General features: G+C 41.0%; 2 protein-coding genes across 7 annotated transcripts; both read right to left on the bottom strand.

Moving 5' to 3' along the window:
- Positions 1-475: 475 nt before the first annotated feature.
- Positions 476-7,351, bottom strand: mdm4 (MDM4 regulator of p53). Of its 6 annotated transcripts, none has more exons than XR_011693105.1 (12): positions 7,174-7,351; positions 6,523-6,613; positions 6,332-6,406; positions 6,015-6,148; positions 5,845-5,894; positions 5,331-5,395; positions 3,933-4,029; positions 3,686-3,846; positions 3,321-3,503; positions 3,069-3,137; positions 1,867-2,981; positions 476-1,781 (listed from the first exon to the last, which is right to left on the bottom strand). XR_011693105.1 is itself a non-coding variant. In XM_071493160.1 (11 exons), the coding sequence occupies exons 2-11, from the start codon at positions 6,592-6,594 to the stop codon at positions 2,412-2,414; spliced, it is 1,491 nt and encodes a 496-aa protein (XP_071349261.1). In that variant the 5' UTR covers positions 6,595-6,613; positions 7,174-7,351; the 3' UTR covers positions 476-2,411. The 6 variants fall into 6 exon arrangements, 3 of the variants coding, with proteins under 3 accessions (XP_071349261.1, XP_071349262.1, XP_071349260.1); XR_011693104.1 differs by having other exon boundaries at positions 6,523-6,610; XR_011693103.1 differs by having other exon boundaries at positions 3,321-3,518; positions 6,523-6,610; positions 7,174-7,350.
- Positions 7,352-9,274: 1,923 nt separating this feature from the next.
- LOC139630070 (sortilin-like) lies at positions 9,275-25,132 on the bottom strand. Its single transcript, XM_071493158.1, has 20 exons — positions 24,730-25,132; positions 19,084-19,146; positions 18,904-18,977; positions 18,699-18,801; positions 18,427-18,588; positions 18,116-18,189; positions 16,325-16,374; positions 16,118-16,245; positions 15,544-15,688; positions 15,139-15,294; positions 14,243-14,355; positions 13,770-13,872; positions 13,497-13,665; positions 13,231-13,415; positions 12,943-13,132; positions 12,528-12,644; positions 12,237-12,345; positions 11,808-11,920; positions 11,585-11,711; positions 9,275-11,500 (listed from the first exon to the last, which is right to left on the bottom strand). Exons 1-20 carry the CDS (start codon positions 25,036-25,038, stop codon positions 11,486-11,488), a joined length of 2,505 nt encoding a protein of 834 aa, XP_071349259.1. The 5' UTR covers positions 25,039-25,132; the 3' UTR covers positions 9,275-11,485.
- Positions 25,133-25,183: the final 51 nt, after the last annotated feature.

Raw genomic sequence — 25,183 nt, 5'->3', positions numbered from 1 at the left:
TTTTGAAGCAATAAATAATTTTGTCTATACTTGTATATAGCATTTATATATTCTGAAAATGTATGTAAAGCTATTCTTTACCCTCATGAGTTTTCAGATGGTGAAGAGCTTCACAGGGGACTTCCCACACCCAGGAAACATCCCCTAATGACTATCAGTATCTAAATAACACCCTGGGGTAAAATAGTCACAGTATTTTTATGCACCGGTTAGATTGCAGCAGCATTACGGGCACATATACTGTTGAGGGTAGGGTGTCTGTCCCGCTTCGCAACAAGAGGACAGAAAGAAGTCGGACACAGACAAGCAGCAGCGGAACAGTGAGTAAGCAGAGGAAAGTTGCAGGTGCTGAAGCCCCATCAAGCCAGAGAGGACACATGACAGCTGGCCTGTCATACAATGACTTATTCTTCAGCACGCACGCACGCACGCACGCACGCACACCCCCGGAGAGAAAGAAACCTAAATGAAACAATTAGCTCCCAACTCTTTATTGCTTTACAAAACAACTTATTTTATTCCATGACCAGTAGAAAAACAACAACTATATTAGCTGTACCATCTTTGAGCACATTATATTCTTAAAGTCAATAATTGCAACATTTGCGTCATTATCTATCACTGCTGTAATACATACTAAGCCATTTTTTTGAGGTCTGTCTCTAGAGGATGTTTGTTTCTCAGGGCGCACAATGATGGTGATAAATACAGCAGGCTACATTAATCTTTTACAGCTTTTATATAGCTAATATAGCTCTCACACCAGCTCAGTGCTGGTGCTAGTCACGACAGGAGGCATGCTCTATATATGCATTACACGTTATTACTGGTACTGTACAGCTTCTGTATGCACCAGATACAATATTAAGACTTCTCCCCACCTGCTGGCAGAAAGATTAAACGCAAGTCAAGAGCAGAAAACATAACAATGATATTCCCTCTACACCAAGCAGAGTCGAGAGTTAAATGTCACTGTACATCTTACTCGTGAAAGCTGGAGAACATACTGTATTTGTAGACAGCTCACTCGCTGAAACTCATTCAAAGTAAATAGTATATACAATCTTCAATAATGCAGAACCATTCAAATAAAATCTATTATATACAAATTAAATGTTAAAGTCATTACTTGGCAGTGTAACGCTTAAATCAAACACCTAACTCCTAATAAGAACTGCACAGTCATTTTGGTAACTTAGTATGTTTTCTTAAAGACTTCCTATTCATCTTTCAGAAAATGCTTTTGCTGTAACAAGTGCAGCCTTTTTCTGCTTCATTACAGATGGTCATCTAAACAAAACAGAATCATAAATAAATTAAATACTAAATATACAGAAATTGTTCATTCACCATTCGTTCAGCAAAGGGAGTAAAGTACCCTTTCTGAATAACATTTAAACATTGACAATTATATGACATAACTTACTGCAGGCATTACTGTCATTAGAGGCTTGGCAACTGTAAATATTGAATACATATTAACACCAAATTATTACCCCGAGAAAACTACAGTAAATACTTCAGCTGTGCATTCTCAAGCAGGTTAAATTCAATTCTACGTTTTAAAATACTATGTTGAGAGAAACAGGACTTAGCCACCACATTAGTATTTTACAGTACATTCACTTTTACTAAGAGACCGCGTTTTTGGAAAGAAAGGGTTTAAGAGGATATTTTCATGGAGCTGAAGCTGTTGAAAACACAATTGTGGTTTTAAAGACTCACTCGCCTGTCCTTCCTTCAATCTTGTCTTCATAACTCAAATCTCAGAGCCAGAATACCTAAGAGGACACAAAAAGGTCAAATAAAAAAAGAACAAAATAGCCTAGAGAATGCTCAAAGAAAAAAAATCCTGTAGTTACATACCTGCAGATTTTTGTCCAGATGAAGACTGAAGTGAATCTATGGAGAAACTGAGGATAAAACTAGGGCAAGCAACACTAGTTTTAAAAAATGGCACCATTCAGCAAATGTAATGCAAAAACCAATGAGAAAATTCACATAGCACGAAAAGACAAGCCTTCATGAAATCAAATAGTCCACACAAACTGTGCATTTCTATGTGATCTTCTAATAAATAAATAAATAGTTCTGTGTTTTTAAGTCCCTTATTCAAATGTGGCACTAAAAGAAACATTTGGTAGGAAGGTTTTGGAAGATTTCATCTAACAATACTTCAGTGGCAGTGAGATGCAAAATAAACCATGCAACCAAGAGCAAGCTCCACCAAGTGCTATCTTTGTGTAGCTGTGTAGGTTTAGGGGTAAGGTGCACATTGTGTGTGTGTACCAGAGTGCATGCAGCTGTATGGTTAAATGTGCCTGAAAATGTGTCACAGTTTTTGATGGTACAGAGTGTGTGTGTGTGTGTGTGTGTGTGTGTGTGAGTGAGTGAGTGAGTGAGAGAGATTTTCAGAGGATGAATATCTTAATAACTTTTTGAATTATCTTTCCACATCCCGGACAAGGGGCCTGGAACTTATGTAGCCTCCTTGCACATGGGAAGCAAGTCAGCAGGTGAGCTGTACGTCCATGTATTATATTTCCATTGCGCGGGCGCACTCGACAGAGCTTACATGGCTCCAGTAGAGCCTCAGGCCTAACTTCTTCAACCTCCATACCCAGATTTTCTTGACTCTCCCCTCCTGAGAGCTGCTCATCCTTGTGGAAGCCCAACGGCCGAGGCCCCTTTCCTTTCCCCACACCCATAGGGGGCAGTGGCCGTTCAGCTGTGGAGTGAGAGGGCAGGATGACGGGGTCAGACACTGTCCTGCTGCAGTCTGGGACATCAATGCCTGTGTCGCTGTCATCTTCCTCATCATGGGTGGTGAGGGAGCTGCATGCTGGGATGTCGGGAACAGAAAGGGAATGGGCGAGTCGAGGGACATCCTTGTACCAGTTCTTACGCAGAGCCCAGCAGCGAACACAGTACCTCTGTAGAGGTGTATTGTACTTCCTGCACTCTGTGCACTGCCATGCATCCTGAGGAAAAAAGAAGACAAAATCAGATGCCATCATTTTTAAACTTTATGTACAACACCTACAACTATGACATAAAGGTATACAAACCTGTGTAGAGATCTCTGTATCCGTATCATCACTCAGACACTGGGAGTCTTCATCTGGCTCCTCTTGCATCTAAATAAAGACATTTGACCATATTATCCTCATTCCTGATGATGAAAAACATTTACTTCTCAGAACAGAAATATCAATTAATCATCAGTAACTATCAGAGTGAACTGCTAAAAAAATAATCTGTGCATCTTTATTGGTCGACGTGAGCATGAGTAGATCCACAGTATTTAAACAAACTCTTACCTCTCGATCTGCCTTCTCCTCCTTCCCACCTCCATCATCATCCTCAGGCGGGGCCTCCCCTTCTCCTCCACTCCCTTCCTCCAGGGCAGCCTCTTTCATCTCCACGCTCACCTGTTCACTCTCGCCCTCAGTCAGGAACCAAAGGTCATCTGTGGTGTCTGATACAATGGCTGTGTCCTCCTCCTGTGCAGGAGACAGCTGACACATCAGTCAGACCACCAGTGTTCTGTTCCAATTTATGCTATTTTCCAACAGGGAATTATGTCTGTTTTGTTTTTAAGCTTGAAAACTCCCAAATTAACCCTGACACACTTGCTGTTTATTAATGTTTATTAGATTTACTAACAACACATAAGGTTTCTTACTTGGTTTGTGTGGATGTCAGTGGAGCCGTTGCTTCTACGGCTGTAGTTACTACGGAGATTACCCAGAAACCACCAGGGCAGGCCAGAGAGGTCCCAGTCATCCAGAGTAACATCCAGTTTGGGCCGTTTGCAGGCTGATCGCGGCAGGCCTTCAAGGGAGTCTGAGGAGGTTTTTGAACAATTACCCTCAGCATTTAGAACAGGTTTGGTCCTGAGCATATTTCTGAGCATGTCACAGACTGTTTACCATCGTCTGGCTCCCGAGGTCGTCTCTGGGAAGGGGTCTGCAGGAGAGGCCCGTCACTGCCAGCCTCCAGTCCTGCTTTGACCACACCTCTGCAAATCTACAGAGGGAGGATATGAAGGAGGAAAATTAGAACACAGAGCCATGACTGTGTACTTGGAGGACTCACAGCTCCTTTTCAAGATGGCCTCTGGGAGTGGGGTGGTGGTTCAGGGTGCAAGGAGCTGGGCAATTAGGGTACGGGCCAGTGGGGAGGGAGTTCAAAATAAATTTAGGTGATACTAGGGGCAATGAAACTATATGGAGGCTAAGAAAAGAGAGAGAGAGAGAGAGAGAGAAAGGACAGACAGAAATCCCAGGAAGATTAATAAGCAAAGTGATTAAACTAGTGAGTTAAACCTTTAAAAAAAAAAAAATCCAGAACCATTCTATTATGTAGTATGTACAAACTAATTTATGGGATTATTTAACTCTACAATATGATAATAATATGAAAACATACACAGGCTATCTGACATACAAAATTGGTCTTGTAAAATGATCTGTGTAGTATATATCTATGGAAAGTGTTCACAATCATAAAATAAAATGTTTTCACACAAGAAAGGAAAGAGAAGCGAAATGAAATTGAGAGGGCATCTATAGGCTACCCATTGGTAACCCTTAATCATATCTGACAGATGAAATATTTACATTTGAAAAACATATCTAAATTATCAGAGCTGACATTTGAGAGCTTCCTAGAATGGATTTAGCACATGCAGCTATTAGAAATACAGTAACTCCTTTGATTCATAAGGTCTGACAGTAGCTAAATAATGTTGAGAACACACAAGTGATTTTGGAGGGAATCGGAGAGAAGGGTATAGGAACACGGGGATGGGTGAAGAGGTTTAGGGTTGTTGTTAGGCCCCGTGGCTGATCAGGAGCTGTGATCCTCCAGTGCGGAGCAGAGAAGAGAACTCTGAGACAGACAGAGACAGTGACTCTGCCCCCCCCATCCACTGGGTGGAGCTGGTGGATCACACAAGAGTGCGGAAATAACCACCAGACCAAACCAAGGATGGGGTTGTACAGAGACGGTGCCACTCTGTACAAATGCACACCAACGAAGACAGCAGTCCTTACCAACCCACCCTCCTTATTACACACAAGCAGACAGGAGCTCACTTTATAGTCTTAGGACAAACTCTCAGTGAACACCAAGGCCTACTGGTCTCAATCCAGCACTATGGGGTCAGTCGATGTTATCCTTTATGTCAAAAAACATTAGGATTTGCTTTTTTTTGCTTTGCACTGAGGCTGCTGGACCTGTCCCTTGTATTCACAAGTATTGTGTGTAATGAGGTGAGGAAGGCCAGGGGGTCTCTGTTTCTTCTGAGCACCATGCTTCGGCTTTACCTGACCACGATCCTCCACTCCGCCCTCTACACATTCACGGCCCACAGAAAGATTCTCTGCAGCGTCTGCATTTCAGATAAGACACAGTAACAGAAAAAGGACACCCCCACCCTTTAATTATAGCATGACACACTCTCTCACTGAGGCCTTCTTCTGTAGCTTTCTAGGACAAGCTGGAGAATTGTGTTTTCTGGTCCAGTGCAGAATCCCCATGTCAGATGCGAACCGTCACAAGCACTCACAATGTATGGAAATAAGAGATGTTTGGATAAGGTAATCACTATATTGACTATAGTCCAAGGGATCTTCCCTTAAAACATACCATTTTAAAGATGCAAATGAAATGCTGAATTCATCAAAGGGAAGAGTAAGAAGACAGTTGAATTTCAGGTCACCACAAATGCACAATGAACTAGCTATAAAAAAGTATTTTCACATATTGCATGTTCTTTGAGGATGCCCCTTGACAAAACATAAAGAATGTATTAAAATATTAAATGTCACTGTCACTTACCAGCACAACCAAGCACTACCAAGTATTTCTTCAGCATTTCATACACCGGGCTGTAAAAATGACAATATGAGAGCTTCGAATGAACGTCTTTATTTTAGATGTGTAACTTCAGATGGAGACTCCAACCTAACTGAATATGAACAGGAGCTCAATATTTAATGTGCGGATACCTTGGGTTTTTGACAGAGAAGCTGTCCACTTCCAGCAGCTCTCCCAAAGGGTCATCCTGGCAGTGGACAATGTGCTGCCTCTGTTTGTCATACAGTTGCTTCCCCATGATGTACTGACCCAAGTAGTGCATCACCTACACAAAACACTGGAAATTAGATATCACAAAGCACCTACCCAACAGACTTTTACCTATAAGAACTCAGTATAAAGGTTCATTAAACCCTGATATGAGCCACCTCCCAGGTAACACCTTATGAAGCCAGTAAAACAGGTTGCACACTGAAAAACATACTTAACATTTCATCTGACAGCTCACCTCTTTGAGTGTGAAGACTTCTTCCTGGGCTCCGGCAACACGCAGAATCTGCAGGAGAGGGGCTTTTGGTTGTACCTGGGGTGGGGGGAAGAAAAACAGCACCACTGCTTAGATTCAAATATAAAATAATTGCTGTAATCCTAGACTATTGTTCTGACAAGGTATCTGACACAGTATTTGTTTAATTGTACCTGATTCCCCTCTCCAGGTAGGGTCCTGCATGATGAGCTTGATGCCGGAGCCTGGGCTGATAGGGAGCTCATAGTAAACGAACAAAGTCTGCTAAAGCACAAATAACAACATTTAACATGGATCAACCTTCAAATTCCTGATCAACGCGATCATGTAACGACTTCATCGGTCATGCGTAGCACCGACGCCCAAGAGCCCAAAATAACAATGGCAAATTATTGTTAGCCCGATTTACTTAATGACGGTAAACGAAACCAAAACAAGTTAGTAAGGTGAAATGTCGGTGGCCTAGTGGGTTTGAAGCTGAACAGACTGCGACAGAAAAGCTGCCTGGATGCAGTCGTTACACCACAACCACCATTACTTCTCCTTTTGCGACAGCACTTTTTGTCTTTATCTGGGAAGGCCAGTGTAGCCGAGCTAACGTCAGGGAAACGGAGGAGAAACAAAACAAATCACAAAAAAAAAAAAAAAAAACGGACAGTCGTAAATACTGTTGTCTACTGGCGTGGGAACCGAGACCTGCGGGTAACTTTGGCAGGTGGCAATCCGTTACTAGCAAACGTGTTAGCTACCAGGTTAGCTCCGTTAGCTAGCGGACGTTAATTCCCCCGAAAAAAAAAAAATGCCTTCGTTGAAAATGAGCTCACCGTGATGAGTTGTCATTACTTCACCGCCGCTACATCGTCCCTCACGCACTGCTGCTGCAACAGCTCGACGGCATCTTATAAACGTGAGTATAGCTGATAAATGTTCAACGCTAGCTAAGTCTTACTAGCTGGTTAGCCCAACTACACATTCAAAACGATGAATATGGTTACACAAGTTCCGGATGCACTGCTACCCAGGCCAGGAGTGTGTCGCCCCCTACTGTTTGGTGCCACGCATTACCAAAATACAATACTGTGTATCCAGAATAAGACCTTTTCATCCCCACTCCTACAATGTACTGCTCCTGTATTAATGACAAGAAATGTTCCAGGATATTTATAAATGCTATGCTTTGTATGCCGGTAATTATTCATACCCGATACGGTTTTTACATTTTTAAAAAAAACCTCTTAAAATAACACATAGGCCTCTTCCCTCATTGGAAATTTCAGTCTGTGAATATGCAACAACAATTTAAATACTGGATACAAGACGTCTCCCATAGCACTGAGAGACCACTCTCAGGATGTTTGCCCCGAAAGGCTTGAAGTTTCCACATAAGCTGCCTGTTGGACCAGGATCAAGAGGAACTTTTTTTAGCAGATGCATTTGAAAACAGTTAGTGTCAAACTGTGAACATACTTGCTTCTGTACAGTGAAGCTCAAACATCCAAAGGTGTGTCCTTTGGACATCGACCAAAACACATTTCTGAGTTTAAAAGCTCTGGTATTTCCCCTTCATGAGAGTAACTTTGACTCCAATAAAGATATCATAGGCCACTTTTTACTGACATTTAAGAGGTAGCCCTAGGTAATATTTCTTTTGCTGAAAAATGTCTTTAATAAGTTTCCATTAAATATGATGCTCTATTATAATTTAAACAGTGAACAGGGTAGTTATAAATGTCAGTGCAGCTTTTTAAAGTACCCTTTATTTATTTCTAATTAATAACTTTATTTTTGGTGAATAAATCATTAACTAATGCTTAATAGGTCAGCTATAAGCTATTAATAAGAAAACAAACATGGTTGCCAGGTTATAAAAATCCCTTTTGCTTGTGTTAATAAATTTGTATTAGGTAATAATTCAGCTATAGATGTTGGTCATATGGTCAAGTAAGTCAAAGGGAATTTTCACAACTTGGCAACCCAACAAATCTCCCTAGAAATGGTTTAAAATGGTCTATTAGCATGAGTAAACCACTTATTCACTATTACTAAAGCAAGCTCATGCAAATCTTTTTAGTCTGTTATTTCATAGTGCTTGTTTGTTACCTTGGCATAGCTCCTTTGTTTTGCTGTGACTGCAGGATGAAGGGCACTGCGTCCTTGTCAAGTGGCAACCTTCTGTGACGTCACCCATTGGTTTGTGAACTGCTGTTGTGAAGCCTCGAGTTGTGATTTGTTTAAATTTAAAAAAAGAAAAAAATGAGTTTGAAATGTGATTTGGCCGTCGCCATCTTGGTTTTTCGAAACCAGAAGAAACTATATTTAGACGAGAAGGTGGAGCTGAGGAGGAGTGACAGGTGGACAGGACCTTCCCTATACTCTATCCTAATCGTCAGGCAGTTCGCCGTGCGCTTTATAGTCTATTTTCCTCTAAATGGGGCCATAATTAAAAAAATTACCATCACGTTGTATTGAAGAAGACCCCAAACTAGCAACTGAGACCATAAACTCATTAGAAAAACATTTACTGAGCTAATAAATAAAGTGAGAAGTCGAGTAATTTCCCCATAGACTTCAATACAATCTGTTTTATCTTATCTGTTTTATATACAGTCTATGGTTTTATTTAGTTTTGCAACCAGTGGAGTCGCCCCCTGATGGTCATTAGTCATGGTTATAACATCACCAGCAGTACATTGAACAGTTATATCAACTGAAATACTTCTCACCAATTAATGTAATAATAATAAAACAATTTGTACAGAAGCCACATCTTGACAATGAATACATGTACTTTTTACGTTTTAGTAGGATGTATTTTTCATACATATGATTTTTCATATTTTACTTTTTTTCTTGTAGGACTTTGATTCAAGTATTGTTCCATTTGTAGAAGTTTTACATTAACAAAAAACCCAAACACAACTGAGGTGATGTAAAAGAGATTGTGTTATTTCATTCAATAAATGCAAACACTGTTATAAAACATCTGCGCTACAGAATAGTTTAATACAGAGATACTCATCTCTGATATCCTAGCAAACAGTCGAGAAAATGAAAATGGAATGAAGATAACAACTCATGGCCCTAGTATCAGATGCAACTTTTTCACAGATCTGTAGATACAGTGCAAAAATATATAATTGAATTCAGTAAATAGCTGGGTTTGTTCTTACTGACAGTTGTGTAAATAAAGAAGCATCGAGCATATGAATTTGCTTTCATATCCGAGTCCACCCAACAGTCCTTGAGAATATGCCTCTCCATAGGCCAGCTTATTACAATAGCTTATACACTGGGATATTATTGCCTCTGCTGGAAATACAGGCATTGGCCATAAGCCCTGCATATGTCAAAAGTTACAGTTCTTACACTGCAGATGATAGAAATGGTAGCCAGCCAACATCTCATCTAAAGAGAAATAATAACTAATTCAGTGAACAGAATAAAGTTCTTTTGGCCACCACACACATCAAACTGACAATTTGTTCTCTTATTGTGGATATTTTGCAACATCTGTGAGATTATTTATTTGGGATGCATCGATACATCAAAAAGCTACAAATGCTGGCTATTAGTAGCTTTAAAAAGCAGTTATGAGTATATTTCTGTAAACGTTTATACGGCTAATATTTAGCTGATTGTGGACTGGCATTTCGTAACTGCTTTACTAATGTCATATTAGTGACAGAAAAAATGGTATGCGCTTTACTTGATGACTATGCCTGTACCTGCATGGAGATCATTAGACAAATGCATATTGGTATTGGTATAAAAACAAAAAATAAACAGCAACATGTTGATGCATCCAGTTGAGAAAAAAACATCAGTAAGTTCAAGTAAAGGGTTTGCATTAGCGTTACTGTCATACTCATATAATGCTGGGATAAGGTTAATTTTCACCTCTTTAACCTCACCTCTAAAATTAGACAACTAAACAATAAAAGTGCTTTGGCAATAATTCAAGTCTTTCGTTTTCACCACACATACAGGGGAATAGAAGATATTGGCTGTATGAAGCTGCACTGTATAAAAACTGTTTACATTTTATGTCTTTGCAATAATGTCAAACTCTTTTAACATTTATTCCAAAAGTTTCACTTCACACTAAAAACTAAGGCCTAACATCTGTTAGTGACAAGTGAGTCATTTTTTATTCTTCTTTTTAGTTGATATAGTTTATTGTGTAGCTAAAACAAGCACTAGGGGTCAGCTTGTATTTGTACTTATTTTTTAGTGTGACTTTTCTATCAATTTAAATGTAATAAAAATACAGTAATTAAATGATAAAAACTATAATGTTGACATGAATGATAATATGCGACTATTCAAATATTTGTAATTATTATAATTTAACTTTAATAATTTAAAAGTGATGTGAAATAAGAAAGAATAGTCTTTATTAAAAAGATATTACTGTTATTTTTTTTTAAAAAAGAGAAGCCATTAGTGTATTGAAAGATCAGTACATAATTGCACAATTACAATGGAAACAGCTCATTTCTAAACTAGTGAATCTTCCACTAGTTTATGAAAAGAATAGTGAGTTGTCTAGTTTTAGTGACTGGTGAAACTTACAAAATGAATGTTAAAATAGACCGGCATGCACAACAGGACTGTTCCTCCAAATTTAGTACAAAAACTACTTAACTGACAGCAGACAACATCTCTGAGCTAAAATACTGACAATAATTTTCTGTGTTCTGTTGCTTGTCTGTTCCCTAACTCTTCATAAAGAAATTCTGTAAGTCTATATATCCAAGTCGCATTGCGCTTCTGTAGCGCGTCACGATATGAAAGGACATTGCTTCTCAGGTCAGCATGAAAGGAAACATACAGAGCACATATTCAGACTCAGCGGCCTTTACAGAACTCTTTGTGGCAGAAATAACAAAAGATCTCCAGGGAACCCAGAGGGTTTCATCTGTTCTGCATTTATCCCTCCCTAAACCACCAGTTATCCTTTTTGTGGGAGCCTCAACTGGTACAAGGAAACAATATGAGAAGTTGCCCTGCTGCTGCTGAGTCCTCCAGCCACCAGGGGATAGCAAGAAGTGAGAAGCAGATGTTAATCAGCATGTGGGGGCAACAGGAGTGCCCAGGCATCGTGACAGACTGCGTTAAATTTAGTCTTGAGGAGCCTTATTCTAAGAGGTCCTATGAGGAGACACAAATAATACACTTGAGTTAACAGAACAGTCTTAATAATTAGAAGAGGACATTTTAGCCAGTATCAGATACCTGATCTGAATCCTCGTTGTACTGTGCTTTTCCCGTCTCCAAGTAGTGAGTGTCAACGTCATCTACTCCTTCGATCTTATTAGCTTCAACGTGTTCCCTCATTACAGAGTATCGGTGCACGAGGAACCTGATGAGGACACGAGAGCATATCAGACACAAACAAAGGAGAAATATGTGCAGTTATTATTAGTGTGTGTGGAAAGAAGAACCACTGTTAACTGACCGTCCTCCGCAGACATATTTTTTAACCAGCCAAACACCTGCGACAGCACTCGTCAGAAGTACCGCTATGACAACCATCACTATGACAGCAGCATTCGGTGAACTGGTCTCGGTCTGTTAAGAGAAACAGAAAGGACTAAAAATGTGAAGAAACACACAGCATCACTGACATGACAAAAGGTTTATCAGATTTTACTTCCCGCAGTAGTAAATGTGCTGGATGATGAGGCAAGGGTGGGTGTCATTACTCAAAAATACACAGGATGTCTGAGATAATCCTGCTGAACTCTGAAACACTGTGTCACTGTCATCACTTTGCACTACATTTGGTTAGAAACCTGGCTCATGTCACTGCTTTTAGATAACCCTCTCGCACCTTCAGTGCTGACCGGACCAAAGATCAAACTTTCTCAGCGTGAGCAGAACTGACCAGAGAATTTGGATGAAGGGCATTGCTGGTGCACATCTTCCTCAGGTCGGTCTCCTTCCTGTCCGGCTGGAAACCTCCCTCACATTGGTCTCCTGGAATCTTCCGGTAGCTTAGATGGATGGAGAGGAAGAGCCATGAGAGGTGAGACAAACTTTAATGTAAAGGACACAGGGAGGGAAATGTGGAGGGAACTGTGGTACATGCAAAAATTGAATTTCTTGGTTTTCTTGGCACTACCGCTTGAATAAAATATTCTGTTGCTTGCTTTATTCAAAAGAGTTACATCCTCACCCACTGGTCTGGAGCTGTTCGGTGGTTCCATTTAAGCAGAACTGCAGAGGATGGCCCTTCAGCTCCTCCTGCTCCACACACTCCGAGCTGTTCTCCGGTCGGTAATATCCAAAGTCACTGAAGGACAAAGTTAGCTCAACTGCATGCGTAACTTTTTATCAATGAACATAGATTAGCATATGGACAGTATGGACATGGCCCTCCCAATATTTTGGGGGACAGAATTGTCCCTACCAATATTTGAGTGACCTCGTTCGCACTATGTTCGTAGTGAAGCCTCCTAGAGGCTACATCTCCAAGATGACCAAGTCAGGCATGCTAGCATATGATTGGCTGAAAAGCTTAAAGTCTCTTCAGACATATAAGATATAATGTGTCCAGTCCCACAGAGGACATGGAAGGGTCAAAGACATACCAGTGATAATCATCAACTGTACATGGACAGGGGGACAGCCTCTTAGTGACACCATAGCCCCTCCCATTCCAACAGACAGAGTCTTTCCTCAGGCGCAAGAAGGTCTCTTTATAGCCCAGCACACAGCCGTCATTGGCTCCACTGGGGTCTGCAGAGTGAGCCAGCCATTGCACATAGTCCCCTTCAGTGCCTGCAAGCATATACATCCATACATATATACTAAGTCTAAAGGTCAAACATTTGCTGTAACACCAACCGAATGTCATCCATCGTCTCCCACATACTCACAATCTCTGGTGAGGAGCTTCCTGAAGTCTATGGTGATCACCACCCATTTACTGAAATCGTTCCTGTAGCCCCACAGGCTGACGTTCATGGAGCGAGAGCCGGGCTCGCTGTCCATGCCGCTGAAGTGAAGTGGGTCGCTGGTGAAGTTATATGTATGCCAGCACTGCCCCTCATCTGTTGAAAACCTGGAGGGGTGCACACAGCCCATAAAGCAAAACTATAGAGAACTGTTAAAGAAATAATCTAATGTGATTAGTTATCCTCACTTGATCTGGTTGACAGGTGAGTTGGTGTGCTCCACAGCCACCAGCAGGCCCCCAGAGTCCAGGATAGCATAGTGATGAGGGCCTCTGAGGGCCAACAACCACGAGTAGCCACCGTCGTCAGACACATACACATCAGGGGAGAGAGTTGACTCTGCGTCTCCAACACTGCCTAGAGAAAGGGAGAGAGATGGTGTTATGAGACATGTTACCATAAAGTGAAAAATGAATCTGTATCAATAGATCTTCATGTTTGCATGTTTGTGTGTTTTATACCATGGGCCAGAATGAGGCCCACAGCATTGGGCTGTGAGAGAGGCAGCATGGGTACGTTCATCTTCATGGTGGTGCTGTAGGAGGCGTGGATGTGAAGTCTGCACTGTAAAGACACAGTGATGAAGGTAATATTGATACAAAATCACATCCCCACTACAGAGAATCAGCCTGTCACAGTGCCCTTGACCTTTGAGCCACAAAATCAGTTCACCCTTGAGTCCAAGTGAATATTTGTGCCAAATTTGAAAGAAATCCCCTCAAGGTGTTCCTGAGATCTCACGTACATGAGAATGTGAGGGATTTCAGTTTTTGACTTTTTATAAAAAAATGGCAGTTTTAGCCATTTACAATTACATCCACAACATAATAAAGTGTGCAAAACGTTAAGGGGTCTGAATACTTTCTGAAACCATAATTTAAAAAAATTTAAAAAACATATTACATAATCATAATCATGTGCATGTTTTTCTTACTCTGTTTGGCCTGTTGGTAGAGGTCTCAGTGTCACAGTGGCTGTTCTGTGGTCTGCGTAGCGTCTGCCACCTTCCTCCTTGGTCAAAGGTGATCACTGTCTCCACTACACCATCTGCAAAAGACCTTTACTTAGCATCAGGACCAAAATATTTTGCATGTTTAGCTCATAGACTGCAGACAATAAAACACCAATTTTGCACTTCATTTCATAAGTTCCTAGATTGATGTTATGCCTTCTAGGCAGCAATGTTTTACAATGAAAATGAAAAATTTCTGAAGTAATCAATCACAGTGTGCATTTAATCTACTTTATTTTGTAGAGTTAGAGGGATCAGAAGAGGCTCTTTCAGTAAGTGTTTCTTAACAGTGAATTCAAAGATGCTCTGAAATTCCAGATTTTTATGTTGACTACAAAACAGATGTAGAAAATCAGAAAAATAAGATCAGATCCCATCTTGAGTGTTTAAACCTTGCAAGTAGGGCTAAATGATATGCAATATTGAGAACATTTTAACAGATATTGTGATTGTGATATGAGTCACAATTATAGTAGGAATAATGATAATGTGATTTTTGCTGGGGACACATTTTACCTTTATCAAAAAAATTGTGTAGCGCACTTGGCCATATTGTGATTTCAATAATATTTTACTTGTTCTGCCCTAATAGCAAGTAATTTTTCATTTGAAACAATTTTTCACTAAATAACATTAAGAAAATGAAGAATCTGCAAACATGGTCGTTTCTGGAAATAAGTGGGCATCACTGCAAGGCATAGATAAAGTTCTGCTGTTTTCACATGGTTCAGGGTGACTTTTTAAAAAAAGTTTACTGAAAAATAACCAGACATTGCTCTTAAATATGTCATTAAAAGGTATACAGTGTGGTGACTCACCCTCTGTAAGTGCGCTGGTCATGTAGACGCCCCTGAGTGAAGTAATGACAGTGAAGTCAGTGTCACTTCCTGTGGTTGTGTAGAGATGGCGCTCCAGAGACTTAGAGAACACGGTTCCTCTGTCATCTGACACATAGATGGTTCCAACACCAGAGTCTGGTTCGCCCAGTACACAACACACACACACGCGCACGCACACACACACACATACAAAGGTTTGTGACACATTTACAAATCCCCACGGTGAAGCTCTCTGCAGCTTTTTCACTGACAATTCAGCAGAACATTTGCCTCCTATGTTATTAACATTATTGTTAATTATCAATATCACCAGCATCAACACTGTCAATATCATCATCATCATCAACAACACTCTTTACTATCAGGATCACTGCTTTTTCTGACCTCCAGGGTCGTCCACATGCATGAAGATCATGTCCTGATTGGCTGCCAGGATGGAGTAGAACTGCTCGTGGTTGACTGTAGGAAGCTGAGCCATGTTCCACACCTCACCTCCGTCCACTGACACATGGATCATACGCTCTGTTCCCTAACACACACATGTACACGCACACTTAACATAAACATAATGTGTACAATGTTGTATAGCATATTTTTCTATTCACTTAGATATTTAAGTAAAGGGTAAACAAGTGGGCATTATTAAAGTTAGAGACGTGTTTCATTAACTTCACTAATATACTAGCTGGATATACAGATAAAGACTGCATGTTAATGCCAGGTGTAAATTCAGTCATAAACTATTTGTTTGGCCACTTAGGGTGAGAAAATATGTTTTTTCTAACTTGGGTGAACTGAGCCTTTTGCACCAAAATGTTACTGGGTGTTTAAATGTGTAATGTTACATTTATGTCCATAAAGAAATATTTTACACACACAGGGATGTGTCAAGACACATGCAAGAAAAGTGCAGGACAGACACACACACACATTCTTAGAAAATATTAGACACACATACCGTGCCAGTCATGATGGAAGCAAAAACAAATCTTCCTCCCAATACAAAGGAGTAAACTCTTGTTGCAATGGTCTTGAAACTTCGACCGTAGTCAGCTGTTTTCCTTAACTCTAACATTCCTTTATCATCTGACAGAGAGAAGGTGGGGTTACTAGATGTGTTACCTGGATTTTACATGTGTAGATGTACTATATTGTCTTCACTTACTGCATGAGCCATTGTAGTTTGTTGTAAAATAGATGCTGTTCTTTGGACCCCTGTATGTGAGAAAAAGAAGCAGTGATGGAAGGAATCTGGAGGGAGAGATCTTATTGCGCTCACATTTTTTAACATCTGAAAGTTGTCTGGGTTCAAATGTAAATCCACTTTTGGAATTTGTAGAGATCACAGATTAGGGCTGCGGTTTCTTCTAAGTGCTGTGTGAGCGAGGCTCACATCGACCCCCAGGCTGCACTCCAAGCACTCTCCCTGGCTTTGTTCGCTGCCAAAGGGGACGAAGGTTTTCACACTGCAAAGATTCTGCTGGTTCAAGGACTGTGGGCTGAATAAGAATGCTGTTGCTGACTCATGATTCACTCTGACAGCAGCCTCAGCTTCCTCGCTCTGCAGTCAATTTAGGCTCAGGCCTAAACGACAGCTGTGGTCACGCAGAGCTATCACAATGTTCCCACAATGCAGCACTAACAACCACAGGCTGACACCACAACCCCATGTGAACTCTGGTGCTCAGATGAAACCAGAGTCGGGAGAGTGATCTGAACTGTGGTGAGAAAAAACAGCTGGAATAACAACAGTGGACAAACAACAAGAACAAAGATGCACATGTAGGGAGTGTGGACAGGTTTTATGTCCCTCTTTGATGTGTTTTTTTTTTCACTATAAACCAATCACACACAGATGACTGATTTATAAGAAAAATGTAAGTTAAAAGCAGAACAATATTTATTTAGGGACTGTATGAAAATTATTAGAAGAGGTGGGGTCTGAGAGAAATGCATTTATTCTTTATTGCTGAAGGGAGGGTAGTCTCATATTTTTTGGAGGGAGGAGGAGCAAGTCTTTCAATTTTCCATTTCCCATTCATTTAATTTAATCCTTTTCTAATGAGATTTACTGTTAACTGATTTATTGGATCATAAAATGTGTTTTTCCATTTGCAGAGTACAACAATCATGTCTCTGTATCAGGACTTTATTTTCTAGTAACTTGTAGGACCACCGTGGTTTGCAGAAACAGTAGACATGGATCGTTATTGACTAAATAGTGTGCCATTTTTACACTTGCCCTCACTATGTTCTGTATTATAACAGAACTATGGCCATTTTAATGCATCACAAAGAGTTAATACAATATAATGCATGTTGCAGCATAAGCCAACCTGTTCTACAAGTGGGTGAAGCCCCTCAGCAACCACAGAGCTGTCACATGTACCCTGTTCGTCCATTCAGTGGCAGTGGTAATGACTGTTCCTTTAGTATGTCTTGGTTCAAAAATAAAGCAGAAATACTGGATAAATAAAACATATCATTTGTTATGTTTGTACGGAATTTGGTTCAGGTCTTACTTTTTTAAGAAGTGGACATAAAGTTCAACCCCCTCTCCTCACCATTCATTTTCTTACAGTCCCTAATGTTTGCCTTTGCTCTTTCTGATGCCCTATGTTACATATTTATTACAACTAGAACTCACATATCTTGAGCATTTTTGATTTAAAGGACAGGTTTGTAGGATTTAGGATGATCTATTGGCAGAAATGGAATATAATATTCATAATGTTGTCATTATCATCTAGAAATGGTTGTGTTTTCTGTGTTTTCGTTAGAATGAGCCCTTGATACATATCTACGTATGGAGTGGGTCTTCTTCACAGAGTCTGTAAGTAAACCACTGTTAATGCTAATGTTAGCTATGTAGCAATGGCACAACTTAAAGGAAACCTCTTTAAAAGCCACTAAATCCTACACACTGGTCCTGTAATGCAAAGCTGACAATTCTTACCATCTGACCAAACACACACTGTCATGCATCTTCCTCCAGGTGGCACCAAAGTCCTCAGACAGCCACAGGTCCAACTGGAGGGAAAAGACTTAGTCGGTTACCAAAAAAAAAAACAAACAAACAAAAAAACATCCATTGACTTTAGAGTATTCAGTTATGTATAATCGAGAATTTAGTGGACTGAAATTAAGTCCAGCATCCAATTTAGAGAGGAGGGTAAGTTTAATTTACCTTTCTCTACTACAAGTCTAACCTGCTGACAAAAAGTACAGGATTAGAGGTTTTGATCTGTAGGACATGAAGGCTGCTACCGTGATACTGAGTGTCAGAAGTGCGTTAGAGTCTCCAGGGTTGTACAGCATCTGAATGAGGGGCTCAAATGGCAGATCGGTTGCAACAAATGTGAGGCCGAAGTCCTGAGAGCGAAACAATCGAAACCCCCCGATTTCTGACACATCACCAGTCAGGATCACCTGAAAACAAACACAGACAGAAAACAGTCAAGGGAAGGAGCTTTACCACCCTGCAACTGTAGCGTGGAGCCTTAGAATAACACAGCATTTATTTTCCCTTAATGGCTCACCTTGCCAGAGTGGTCGGGACTGATGGCGATGCCAAACTCAGTCTGGATGAAGGTGTGGTTGATCAGGTGAGTCACATCTTTAAAGGTCTTCCCGTAGTCTTCACTGACGCAGAGACAAAGTTGCAGTTAGATCATCAGAACATAGTTGTGGCAAATACCGCTCCATTTCCATTTAGCGTGCCATCAACCATCAGACACTTCTCACCTCCTGTAGAGGTTAGACTGACCGAAGCGCATCATGAACAACGGCACCTGAAATGTTGTCAACACCAGCAGCACCTGGGAGAAGAGACAGGAAGTCTTACACAATCATTTGTACAACATCTTGGGCTAGGTTTTTTTTCTATTCATAATCATGCACTATTATACATATAAGCAAGCTCACCCCTGATCCATCTCCCACCCAGGCCAGCGACAGTGAACCCATGGTTCTCACTTTAAAGGTGAACTGTAATGGGAGAAAAAAGCAAAGAAAAGTGTAGGTTTTTAGTGAAAAACTCCCAATATCAGGGTAACATTTCATATTTGATACATTGGGAACTTGATGCAGTATCACGTGCTCCATAGAGTGTCAGAACATCAACTGACAGTCAAGAGTGCAGAACTAAGTCTGAAAAACACACAAGAGAGTTTGTGTGTGTCCCCGTTCTTCACTACTCAGTAGACGCGGCAGCCGAGAGGACAGAATGAATTGTCCTGACTGTCCAAAGTAACTCGGCCATTTGGATGCACTCTGCATGTGTGACCTACATTCCTGCTTAAATGACAAAGCTGAGACCAGAGAACAAGACAATTAGTGATGTCCCGAGCACAGCCAGGACACACACACACACACACACACACACACAGTAAATGTAGATTGAAGGTATTTTATTCTGACAATAAAAAGAGTTTCACAACCAGTTCTCTGACTGCAAACATTCCAGTCTATTCATGCAGAATGACATTCAAGTGTTTGGTCACTTGAGTAACATATTTAGCCACAGCCCACATTGTTTGGAGTCTGAGTAAGATTCTCTTAAGCAAGCGGGGCAGAGGTGTTTACAAGGTGAGCCTAGTCCTGCAGAGTCTGTGTGCTGCTCTATAAAGCCACACGAGAGGGCCTGGTCTGCCTGCTGGAAAACTCCTTGTAAATAGGTCCAGTGGAAACTGGCTGGCCCAGCTTGTCCAAGTGCATGAACACAACTTTCCATCTCTGTGCTACATGAATCATTTCATCACACCCTTGATGCATCCATCTGTTCTTTCATGTCCTGATCACTTGACGCTGTTTGACAGCTTCTTGCTTCCTTTACAGTCATCAGAGTTCTTGGCACAAATCTGTCTATGGCATTATTGCCAAAAAATCTTAAATATTCAATGTTATGGTTTAAACTTGAGGTTTAAGTAGGACTTTTATCATCACTGCTGAGTGACAGGTCTGGATGCACAAAAATCAATTTTTCACTTCCATTGCTAATTGCTGTTTGACACAGAACAAATGTCAGAGTCATCGTGATGTAATGGTAACTAGAAATGACCGAGAGGGGGTAAACTGTGAGTATTTATCTGCCTTCCCATCCAAATGTGTACAGACACAAAAACAACTTGCAAAAATGGTGACAAACGAAATCTTAATATGGCCACGTGCATGATCCAAATCACTGGAGCTGCGGTTTTTGTTTGAATTAAGGTCAAATGTGTCACAACATAGCGTTAGTGAAGCATCGTGGTGCTACAGAGACGCCCCCACCAAATGAATCAGAAGACCATCTTTATGCCTCATTCATTCACAGTTCTCTCTCCCTCTCTCACCCTACTTCTTGTAATCAGCTGACTTCAGGTGTTTTTGGTAACCAATCGGATTTCGCCACAGTCTCAACCAGCCAGTCACATCAAACGCTGAAATTTGTTTTGGTCTCTTCTGTTGTCAGCCGTCATTTCAGTGTGTATTGCTGCAACCCTCCTCCACCCCATTCACCTCCACCACATCACGATGACATCTCTTCTTTTTCAAATGAATCGGTGATCAAATAAAAGTGAATTCGTTGACCCAGAATAAAGTCTCCCCTGATTGAAAATCTAATTCTCCAGACGTAAGGCAACACACTTGTTTGGTGCAACCCCCAACAAAAATCACAAACCAGTGACTTATATCTCCATCTGCCAAAATAATCGCAAAATGTTTTGTTTTGGTTTTTTTTTGCATATTATTCAGCCCTAGTATATACCCTCAACTACATCAGAGGAAACCCACTTAATCTGTAAGTAATCAGAATGCAAATAATGCAAACAGGCAGAAAGGAACAGCAGGGTAAACTGTCAGGGTATGCAAGGACCCACAAAAACATGACCTCCTGAAATCCAATTCAAAAAACTGATTTTGAAAAGTTCATTTCAGGTCAACGGGTTTCACGTTGTGTCTTGTCTCAGGATCAGGCCTTTGCAAATATTTCTGCCAGTTGCTTGTACACCTGTGTTAAATTTAACCAGCGGGGTGTTTTCCACATCTGTTCCCCTTAAACCTTCACTGGACAAAATGCTGACTTGACTGGCTACAGTTCACTGGGACTGAAACCCAAACAATCAACAATTGCATTATAAAGCAGGTCAGCTGACTGACATGAAGGCTGAGAAATCTTTGTCTGAGTGAAAACTGCTGTTTTATAGAAATGGAGGCGTGCAGATCAAGATCATGTGGATTAATGCTTGAGAAAGGGAGCTTATGTAAAGCTTAAGATTAACCTGTCCTGGTCTGCGATGTGATAAGAGAAGGCTAGAAGGAGAAAAAATATGTATTAGTCAAAAAAAAAAAATAAAGAGATAAATGTCTGACCCGGTTGGACGTGGCCTCACAAACCAGACATGACCTCATGCTGTATCACATGCCGAATTTAAGGGTCCACATCTGCTCTGAAAAGGCATCTTTAAGCTCCCTCTGCAGCTCAACTCATGACGCTGTGGCATTCAAGGGGTGTCGGCGCATTCAACTTTCAACAGCGAGCAACAAAGCTGCACAACCTGGTATCAAACGTGTGGCTGTACATGAATATACACAGATATATGCAGACTCAGTAACGCACACAGCGAAGTCCTCTCTCAGAGGTCAGACACCAACACAATGAGCTCCTTCTTCCCTCTGCTCAGGGGTTTTAACCTTTCTGCTTCAGCCATGTTTACACACATAAAACTTCAGAAGAGGAGGTCAAACACTCTGGTCTGACACACAAAGCTGTGTAGACCGATCCTCTGATGCTGGGCTACGCTTTGCAGGCAGGGACATACTGGGTTGTATTAATGTCCATTCAATTATTATTATTATTATTCAGGAAAACCAGAACAGAAGAGAAGTGGAGGACTTCAGCTAACCATGCCGGTTATAAAGAAGCAGTGACATCACAGGCCCAAAATAAGTCCAATAAAGAGCTGAAATTATCTTTCACTTAATCTGTTAGTAGATCAACAAAACATTGGTCTTCAACAATTTCGATTTTTGGCTCTAGGGGCCACCACTTTGCTCCAGACTGAAATATCTCAACAGCTGGATATTCTGTGGTCCAGACAATTAATTGATAAATCAAGCTGTTCAATGGTTTCAGCTCTATTTCAATCTACACCGATACAGAACAGAGAAAAGCAGCAAATCCTCACATTTGAGAGGCTGGAACCAGCAACGCTTTGGCATTGTTTCCTCGATAAAACGCTTGAGACATGTTCAAGTGCTTCTCTATTTTCGTTGGTTTGTTGATCTTGATTGGATGTTTTTCCTGGTATATCAACAAACCCATGCTCTCCATAACTCTCTCTCTCTCTCTCTCTCTCTCTCTCTGTCAGTCGGTCCATCACCCTCTCTCTCTCTCACCGTGTGGAACATCAACTCTGCTGCTTTTCTTGGTGCTCCAACAGCTGGCTCTGACCCAGCTACGCTTCATCCTGAAAAAAGAACATGTTTTTTTCTCTACGTGTTTTTGGCCAGAGGGGACAGAGGACGGGGATGGAGTCAGGAGAAGGAAAAAAAAAAAAAAAAACAGCAAGCAAGTTTGTACACCAGACAGAGTCAGCTAAACTAACCTCACACAAACATACAAAAAAAAGGGAAAATAAGGCATAAGCCTGGCTGGTTGACAAAACACTTCCTGTGTAGTCTATTAGGCCTAAAATAGCAGAAGAAGAGGAGTAGGATGAGGTTAGACTTGTTGTATCTGCTAATTTATGCAGCAAATTTTAAAAAATAAGGGCTGTATGCTTCTGATCACATGCTCACACTATCTTGTCTGATTGTGTGGTGACAGAAAAGTCTCACTTTAACAGACTCCAGTCCACACAGGAGCCCGGATCAAGTTCAGCAGACCAAAAAAAAAAAAAAAGAAACGGGGGGAATGTTTGTGAGGGAGAAAGGCCCAGAGGGGACGGGAGGAGTCTGCTGTCTGTGAGCACACCGAAACGCTTTCATGCTCAGAAGCTAGTCCAGGTGTCTGAGCCACAGAAATGATGTAACATCACACACTTCTTCCACCACTTTTACACACACACAAAAAATACACACACACACACACACACACACACAAACAAATAGACTGTCCTGTGGAGCTCTCTTTAGCTCTGGACCAAGTTGTTTTTCTTGAACATTCCTCTGGACATCAGGGTTTTTATTGTTGTGCTTCCTATTACAACGTGTTCGGTACTGAGACAACAGAGGGTGTTGTTCAATCTGTTGTGGGATAAAGTTTAGTTCATAAAAGAAGACGGAAAGTGATAAAGGACGGGGGCTGGGGGGGGGGGGGGGGGGGGGGGGGGGGGGCATGAAATGTCATCATCAAATGATTTCTAGCCAGTTTTGGACGAGTATAAGAGAGTAATTCTATTACAAAGGTGTCTAACAGACAGAGCTGAATCATCAGAAAACCAATCACAAACTATTTTAACAATAGATTATTTAAGTCATTTTTCTGCAACAATTAGTCGGTTAACCAATCAACTGATAAACTGATAGACAGAAAATGAATGGGCAACTCTAATCGATTTCAGTCTGTCATACATGACAGTAAACAGAATATATTTAGGTTTTGTACTGTTGTTCAGACAAAACAAGCAAATAGAGATTTTGTAAATACACTTAACACTAACACTTAATCATGGAAATAGTTGGCAGATTACGTGACAATTTAAGTAAATGTTGGTTGCAGCCCTAAACTGGATACATTTGAGTTTTAGAATATCAGTGGGACAAAACTAGTTATTTAAAGATGTCACCTTTGGCTCTGGGAAACTGTCCTCCTGACATTTTAAAGACCAGACGATTGAGAAAACAATCTTCACGTCATTATTTTCAGCCCTTATAAAAAAAAAAAATTGGGGGGTATACAACAGTTGAAGTTATTAGGGCTGCAGCTAGTTATTATTTTCCATTATTGACTACTTTGCAGAGTATTTGTTGAATCGTTTGGTCTATGAAACGTCAGAAAATTGTTAAAAATGTTGTCACAATCTCCTAGAGCTCAAAATGACATTATTGATATTATCAAATTGTTTTGTTGTTTTTTTTGTTTGTTTTTTTTTTGTTCAAACTGTCCAGAACCCAAAATGTTAATTTTACTACATCTTAATTAGGGAAAAGTTGAAAATATTCACATTTCAGAAGCTTGAACCATAAAATGTTTGGAATAGTTGCTTGAAAATGGGCTTTTACAATTAATTGATTGTCAATACAGATACCAATCGATCAATCCACAAATCGTTTCACCTTATTACAGTTAATACAGTGAGTCACATCACAGGCTGCAGTAAAAGCATAACTACAGCAGGAAATCAAAACTGGACAGGAGAGCACTAAAGGGTCTATAAGGCTGATTTATTAGTGACATGTAAATGTTAGTGGGCTGTTCACAGCGTGGACACTCAGAGCGGCTCCATCTGCTGAGTGACCACACGGACCGAGGCGTGGGTCAGCTCCAGTCTGAGCTAACACTCAGGAGCAGAGTGACTTCTTGACCTCTCCCCAGAGGTTAGTGAGATACCTGTGGGCTGAAAGACACCGGAATCAGTCACTTACAGTGCGGGTGCTGTTTTGCAGGGTGGACTCTACTCCAGGCAGAGCTGTGCATGTCTGTCCATTCAGTCCTGCGCTGCGTTTCGAGAGGTCGGACCTCTCCAAACTATGTGGCTCCTCATCCCTGCCAAACTCCCTCTGCAGCCTCTCCAAACCTGTCAGCTTCTCTCCCTCTTGGAAACCTCTGCCCAGCGCAGCAGTCGACATCGACCCCAGCGCCACTATGCACATTATAGAGAGCATATTCACAAGAAGCCTCCCCAACTTTGGACTCTGCGAGAAACTCATCCGGCCCAACAGTTGGCTCCACATGCCCCCCTCATCCCCGAAAGCATCTTAAATCACGGCCCCTCCACCGTGGCACGGGATTGGTCAGGACCAGAATAACCTGCGATCTCATTGGTCAGCAGGAATCTTCCTCAATGGAGATGTCAAATGTTTTCTAATGTTAAACTGC

The sequence above is a fragment of the Trachinotus anak genome, unplaced genomic scaffold (genome assembly GCF_046630095.1).
Source record: "Trachinotus anak isolate AG129_WGS33_773 ecotype Australia unplaced genomic scaffold, CSIRO_AGI_Tana_v1 ptg000013l, whole genome shotgun sequence".
Taxonomy (NCBI): Eukaryota; Metazoa; Chordata; class Actinopteri; order Carangiformes; family Carangidae; genus Trachinotus; species Trachinotus anak.
The sequence above is the reverse complement of the archived record's forward strand: the minus strand, read 5'-3'. Positions and strand labels throughout refer to the sequence as shown.